The sequence below is a fragment of the Balearica regulorum genome, chromosome 2 (genome assembly GCF_011004875.1).
Source record: "Balearica regulorum gibbericeps isolate bBalReg1 chromosome 2, bBalReg1.pri, whole genome shotgun sequence".
NCBI classification, from domain to species: Eukaryota; Metazoa; Chordata; class Aves; order Gruiformes; family Gruidae; genus Balearica; species Balearica regulorum.
In genome coordinates, this window is record NC_046185.1 from 15,619,946 (window position 1) to 15,627,667 (window position 7,722).

At 43.7% G+C, this 7,722-nt stretch overlaps 1 protein-coding gene across 1 annotated transcript in view; it reads left to right on the forward strand.

The window, feature by feature from the left end:
- EXT1 (exostosin glycosyltransferase 1) overlaps positions 1 to 6,549 on the forward strand; it is a 181,160-nt gene extending 174,611 nt beyond the window's left edge. Inside the window, exons 9-11 of the mRNA XM_075743439.1 lie at positions 2,238 to 2,398; positions 3,391 to 3,562; positions 6,065 to 6,549. Of these exons, the coding sequence (XP_075599554.1) occupies positions 2,238 to 2,398; positions 3,391 to 3,562; positions 6,065 to 6,250 (519 nt within the window). The 3' untranslated portion in view covers positions 6,251 to 6,549. The remainder of the gene's footprint in view (positions 1 to 2,237; positions 2,399 to 3,390; positions 3,563 to 6,064) is intronic.
- The last annotated feature ends 1,173 nt before the right edge of the window (positions 6,550 to 7,722 follow it).

Sequence of the window (7,722 nt, forward strand, 5' to 3'; positions counted from 1 at the left end):
TGCGAGCAGCTTGCAGCCGATACTGCATTTTTGCACGGTGGGTATTGGCTCTACAAGCCCCATGGCCCCTGTGCTGCAGAGAGAACCAGCTGGCCAGCTCTTGCTAGCACCCACCTTGCAGCTTCGACATGTCTCTGCCAGGGTGCCAGGATCAGCGGCTCTCTTTGGTGGCTCTCTGTGAAGAACTGGGGCCTTTCTATTGCTTTACTTCCCCCATCATACAGCTTATGCAAAGAAAAAGCATGTTGAAACACTGACATGAAAGGTGTGAAGTGAAACTTCCCTTGAAGCTAGCTGTTCTTGGGTGGTCGTTGTGTAAAGCTTCAGGGCCCAGAAAAGGCTATTTAGAAACACGGTCAAACATGGTCACATTCCTGTTGGGAGGAGCAGTCACCAGGCGCATCCTCCACTCTGTCCAGCTCTGGCGCAGTAAAGGTTTTCCATTCACAGCAAAACGGTGCATAATTGCTCTTGTGAGAGGAGCTGTGTCACACGCGCAGAGGGATATTTGCGTGGGAAGTAATTAGAAATCAGCACAGATCAGAAGTGATACAGAGGTTTAAGAGACTGGCAGCCTGGTTGGCTTTTCCTGCTGATCAGCTGAGTGGTAGTACTATTGGAAATTATATAGGATGAGGACTGGGTTTTTTTAATAACAGGAGTTTTCTCTTGGGGTGGTTGCTTTGGTGCGTCTCCCTGGTACAAGGACAGATACTTGAAAGCAGAAGTGAGGGCACTGAGTGCAGTTGCTTTATTATTTATTTAAGTTTGAGATTCTCAGACTTCTCTAAAGAAAACAGATGTCACGTTTTATGGGAAAGGCCTTTACAGGGAAAAAAAACCCCAACCCTTTAGTTCTTTCATGTGGTATTGATTTGGATGAGATCAGAACTATCACAACGGTAACTGGTTTGTGCACATTGTCTTTCTAGTTGGCCTCAGATTCCTTGAAACAACTTGAAAGAAAATAAGCAGTCCCTAGCTTTGTGTTCCAGTACATGTGTGACTCTTCTGTTTCATAAAAACTCATAAATGAGAGAAGTCTGACAGTAATCACATAAAATGTGACTGTTCTCAGAGCAGCTATTCTTTATCTAACCTCTACACCCTTGACTTTGGCTGGGTTCTTGGAAGGTTTTTCAAGCATTTTTGAGCAAAGTTTTAGGTCCCTCAGGTACCGGAGGGAACTTGGTGTGTAGTGCAGAAACAAAGCCCTTATTTTCTTCGGTTCGACTGGGACTATTAGATTTGTCTTTAAGTCTTTTTAAAATTTTGGTCTAGCTTGAGCTCCAAAACCTAAGTTGAAGTGAAGGGACTGCCAACCAACTTTATAGTAATAATTTTTTTTCCATATGCGTCTTTTACAAAACTCCTTTCAAATCTAGTGCTGACAAGCCTTCTGCTACCCCAATCATCCCTTTCCTAGTGTCACCAGGATTTGTTTGGTGGGATCCTGGGGTAGCAAAGTCCTGTCACCTTTTCACTTCTCAGAGATTTGAGTTATTCAAATAGTTACAGCAAGACAATAAAATAAAAACGCCACTATTGGCAGCATTTGACATCTTCTTGTGGCTCATCCAGTATCAAGCATTTTCTTGAAAGTACAGGTTTCTAAAGCCATTTAACAACATGGAAATCATATCTTCCTCTTTATTAAGCTATATGTTTAACCCTCTTGGTCATATAGGCAGTCTTAAAAGTGTTACCTGCATGGCCCTCAAAGGCTCGAAATGGGTGGAAAATATAAAAGGACTCCGCATTGATTGCCTGTTTTAATCTCCCTGAGCCACCCTTACAATTTAAGGTGTTTGACTCCTGATTTTCCAAGCTTTGTGTTGACAATACTGAAATGGTAGGTGAGATGCACAAAGATGTGCAAAAGGTTCAGTTTACCACATAGCTGTTACCACTCCCTATTGCATCTAAGTATAAATACATGCACCTACAGCCATTCTTTCTGTAACTTGTAAAGGTTTGATATGTAAAGGGCAAGCTTGAAAATGTTAATGTAATGCTGTGATGCTCTAGACTCCCTTTAATAGGAACCATTAAAATGTGCATAATTATAGGGCAAAATGTCAAGCAGTCAGTTTAATTTACTGATGAATACATAGAATTAATGTTTTGCAACAGTTCCAAGATTTTGAATTACGAATTAGTGGCAAGGTAATATTTTGTTTTGTTGACATTTGTCGAAACGATTTCAGTATTCATTTGGCCTGTGCCTTTGTCCGCAGGTGGATTTTGCCTTTACAGTTTGGCAGAGTTTTCCGGAGAGGATTGTAGGGTACCCTGCTCGCAGTCACTTCTGGGACAACACTAAGGAGAGGTGGGGGTATACCTCCAAATGGACTAATGACTATTCCATGGTATTGACAGGAGCTGCTATTTACCACAAGTAAGTACCCAGAGCATCTGCTGTCCTCCTCCTGTATGAAACAAAATAGTAAAGGGGGGTGGAGAGGTGGGGGTGGTGGTGGTAAAGAGCATTCTTCAGAGGAGGGGAAAAATGGAAAGATAATAAATGGATATACTTTTTATGGGGTAATAATTTAAGTTCTTGGTTTAGCTCTGGGGATCTGGTAATCATTATTGCGCTTGTTGGGTCTCTTTGAAGTCACTTGTATTTTGAGGCAGTCCGACTGCTCTTTTTAACATCAGGAATTACACACTTCAAAGAGTTCCCGAATTCATTAAGCTGCTCGGCTGAATGGCCTGTAGCACAGCAGAAAAGAGGTTACTTCCAGACCAGCTCTGGGGATGTGTTGGCTGACAGCTGCACACTCAGTCTTCTGGCTACTCTAGAAATGTGGTACAGTGGACACTTCACAGATCAACATGTTGGAGAAAACCTCCATTGTTAGGACTTCAGCAGATGAAAGACCTCTCTAGATGTTAGGAGAAAGTCAGCAAATTCTGGAGTATCTAATCCAAAGGAGAAGACAGGCTAGAGGGGATGATACAGGCCCAAAGGAGAGTAATTTCAACAATAAGGACAGGAGTAGGCCAGTTTAATAGAGTTCTCTCCAACTGAACAGTTTTGAAAGAAGAGGTGGCGGATGAATTCATCAATGTTGTCTATTGCATTATAGCAATGTGGTGCTCTCTTTCCTACTCCTCCATTATCTTGATACTTTGGTCTGCATTATTTCTTTCAACCCAGTTACAAAAAGACGCGTGTTTTGTTTCCCCATTAGCACTATGTACTGTCTCGGTGAGATATTGATTTGTTCTCCCTTCTTGTTGGAGGATGAGACAGAAGAAAGGAAGTGGTTTATCCAGAGTTGAGTATGAATCTTGTGTCTCAACTGAGATGATAGAAATTTCCTGGAGTTTGTAATCCCTGAAAGCCCAGTGACTTGTATTAATAACACTGCTGTTGGTTTCCAGATATTATCACTACCTGTACACTCATTACCTGCCTGCCAGCCTAAAGAATATGGTGGACCAACTGGCCAATTGTGAGGACATTCTAATGAATTTTTTGGTGTCAGCCGTGACAAAATTGCCTCCAATCAAAGTAACACAGAAAAAACAGTATAAGGAGACCATGATGGGACAGGTATGTATCCGCAGCATGTTTTAGCACTTGGGATGTATTGCTAGTATAACAGTTTGACTTCTACATTAGGCTTACAGAGTGATACAATTCTGTCAGGTTATTTGCAGTTTTTAGTTTAGCAGAACTGTAAATGGACTTCAAATATGCTTATTATAATGAAAGAAAAGGAGAAATGGCAAACATGGATGACAGCTGCTCTTCGTAGTTTTCTCACACAGTATTATTCACAGTGATTCCAAACTCATGGAACTGATGATTGTGGTGACCGAATTTCAGTTAAACTCCAGTTTTCTAATTAAATATTCTAGACCTAAGACCTAGTCATGGAATGCTAGAAGCAGAAGTAAATTCTAGAAAGGTTTTCTATTTTTAATTATTATTAATGAATATAATGTACCAGGCCATTCCTGTGCTATTTTAAAGTATATAGTGTGATTCAAGCACTGACATTGGACTGTCACAACAGAGGTAATTTGTGATATTCAAGCATTTTTTCCCACGAGGAACATTTTGTCCCACAGTGACACCATCACTCACTAGCAGTCATGCAATGCTTGCTTTAGATCCTCTTCCAGCTACTGGGTAAGCACTCTGTCACCGCAGAAATGGATATACCCTCTAGTAACAGGATGCATGGTTACCTAGAGGCATTTTTCCTCTTTCCCTATGTGAGCAAGCGATGGGAGGAATAGCAAGTATTGATCCTCACTACAAACAGCACCATGATTACTAGGGGCCCTATATTTTCCCCTCACATTTTCTCCTATTAGCATTACTTGGATCTTTGACTGATGAGTGGCAATGCCAGTTGTAGACTCCTTTATCTGTATGCCACTGCACTTTCACCTGAGATATAGGCAGCATTCAGCAATTCTAACTCATCTGAGTACCCAGGAGACCTTCTGTGAAGAAGAAGGTGCCATCCAGAAAGTACCTAGTGCTTCCAATTTGAGCTTCGCCTCTCCACAGAGCCATGCTCTGGCTGTTTGGCAAAGTCAGAACATTCATTTTTCTTTTTATAGTGCGGGTGACTTGAGTTAGCCATGAACTATAACTCTCTCCTAAAGACAAGTTGTTCCTGCAGCTTTGGGAAATGTAATGGACCATGTTCATAATTCCTTGAAAGACAAATAAAAAATTAACATAACCTCGATGTTGTGACAGAGATTAATAGTCATATGGAAATTCACTGTTAATGGCCAGAATGTCTGCTATAATCCTCTAGCAACAAGCTTTTGCTTGCTCTTTAGTGGCTTGGTATAATCAAGAGTCTGTAATCAATGCACATTATAACCTACCACTTGAGCTAAACTGGACAGGCCTTGGGCAAAGATCAAGTCTGATACCCCATTCATTTGGCAAGTCCCTGACTTTATCAGTTTCTTTGCATTTTAATTAACACACTTTGAGTTTCTGAATTTATATTTGATTTTAAAGTATAGGGGAAATGTAAGTGCTATACAGAGATGGATGAGAAGTGGCATAAACCAAAACTTAGGTTCTCAGCATTCATAGTTTATCTTAAATAATAGTTTTATTATGTTTACATTTAGGTACAGGTAGAGAATAATAACTGCTTCAGAGCTGTTAGGTTCTTATTTTTCCAGAGGTGCTAAGTTTCATGGACTTTCGTAAGAATTACAGCTGCCCTGAACTTTGGAAAATCAGGCCGCAGTACTTTGCATGTATGCATGTATGCATGCAAAGACCATGGTCTTTTCCTCGGGTCAGAGTTTTAACATGGTGTAACATGGAACTTCAGTTAATTTTCTCCATCCATGAGACGGTACTGTCTTATGCACTGGCCTCGGCTGGTGGGATTCCTGGAAGCACTCTGGTTTTCTCTGCAGGATTTCTACCCACATGAGTAATGACAAGCACATAAGGACTTCTGCTGAGCTCAGTTACAAGCTGGTTGAAATTATCCATGTATAAATTTCTGTAGATCTGGACTGCAAAAGTGTGGTTTTGACCTGAGAAACCATAATAATTGCAGTGTGTTTTCCTTGTACGGCTGAAGGCCGTGGGCAGCAGCTAGCTGTAGGATGTGCACCTGCAGTGGAAAGCGGTGGCCTTCTCCTCTTTCCTGGTGGTTTTTAAGGACTTGTTCTATCTCTGAAAGGGCTTGAGGGTTTAAAAAAAAAAAGAGTGAGAGGGAAGAAGAAGGTGTGAAGTAGTGTGCCGGCAGGCTTGGGGAGGCCTGCTTGTGGGTGTCATGCCTCGGGTCAGGCTGGCTCATGGTCGAGCTTGGGTGTGGAGCCCTCAGCGCTGTTTGGGAAGCCGGGGTGGCCAGCTCGCAATCGCCAGCTTCCGTTGTGGGCAGGGTGTCCTTCCCCTGGTTTGAAACCCCCACTGAGCAGATGTCAGCCACCACAGAGCCAGGTGCTCTCAAGCCCTGATGCTGCTCTGCAGCATGGCGTCACCTGGCCGCAGCGCCCGCCCTTTCCCGCCATTTTGTTGTGTCATGGCCGATGCTTGATTTCTGCTCTCCTCTCCACACAGACATCCCGGGCCTCACGCTGGGCCGACCCCGACCACTTCGCCCAGCGGCAGAGCTGCATGAACACTTTTGCCAGCTGGTTTGGCTATATGCCGCTGATCCACTCTCAGATGAGGCTCGACCCTGTCCTCTTTAAAGACCAGGTCTCCATCCTGAGGAAGAAGTACCGAGACATTGAACGACTCTGAGGAGCGCTGCTGAGGGGGCCGAGGTGCCCCCCGCCCACGTGGCCGCCGGCGTGTGGAGCCAGACTGTGCTGCCGACAGCAAGCACCCGACCCAGGGGAGCGGCGTCCTGGCACCGGGGGCGTGCTGCTCCGGACTGCGTCAAACCACCCGGCAGGCTTCTGTCGCTCAAGACTAGGTCGTGTACAGTTTCATTATGGAACATTAAATAATTATTTTTGAAATGATTGCTATGCAGGTTTAAACTTTTTTAATGATCAAAAAAAAACCTATTAAAAACAGAGTTCTTTCTTTAATCAAAATTGTGTTGGTTGTGAATATTTCAAAGCTGCCGTTTCTTTCTTTCATGCATTTGATTGTCATTGCAATTTTCATTCATTTTCCCTTGCAAAGTTAAATGCTTGAATCTCATGGGGAGAAAATGCGGCAGGTTCAGAAACAAACTGAGCACAGGCAGGACAGAACCCAAGTATTGACGTTTCTCATTTACTGCTGACTTTTTAATTTTTTTTCCTGTTTTCCCCAAGCCGGTAGCAGCCACTATGACAAAACTCCTTTGGACGGATGGAAAACTGGAGAACCCCCAATGAGGGAGAGGAGAGCATAGATCCTTCTGGTTGGGGACCCCGTTTTTAAAGGCAATCAATCAGCCTTGCCTTGAAGGGGGAGAGGAACATTACTGCTGAGGAGCAAAGCGGTGACGTGGAGCACAGGGAGGGCTTCATGTGCAGCGGAGGCACGGTGCCGGTTGTGCATTCTGGTAGGAGAGACGCATCCCGAACGGCCCTGCCCGCAGGTGAGCCCTGCCGGGGCAGTCGGCAATGGCCAGCATGGTGGCTATGTGGGACACACAGCCTGTGTGAGTCCCTGCTGCCTGGGGACACTGGTGCCACGTGGCCATGGTAGCTCGATTTCCAGAAATAGCTTTGTTCTGAGGGCAAAAGTGGTGTTGGCGAAGAAAAGAAAGCATGTTAGTGCTCGCAGCACAAGAATTTGGCCTGTAACAAATTGGTTTATATATAATAAAAGTGTGGGCTTCTCTTTTTTTCTTTTTTTTCTTTTTTTTTTTAAGCACAAATAAGTGGAGAAATTCCCTCCTGGAGGTCTGACACCTGAAGTAAAGCGTGTGGTCAGACACTGGGTACTGGCAGCAGCGGGTGCTCCCAGGTGTGCTTGGGGCAGGGTAACTCGCCCCCGAAGTACTGGCATTGCTCAAGCAATGGTTTTGTCATTTCAAATGGAAGTATTTTCAAATGGAAATATTCCAGTTGTTTATTTCTCTGTAGTGCTTTGCTTATTTATGTGTGTCTTTCAGTTGAAGGATGGAAACAAAAGCAGTGATTTGGGTCAGGAAGATGCCATTCCGTTTGCTAAGAAAATAAGCACTTTAAAAACGTTTTGAACTCTCACATTTTGATGAGGTGCATTTGGGGTGCTCTGTAATGATCACTACCCCCAAGAGCTCTGTTAAAGTC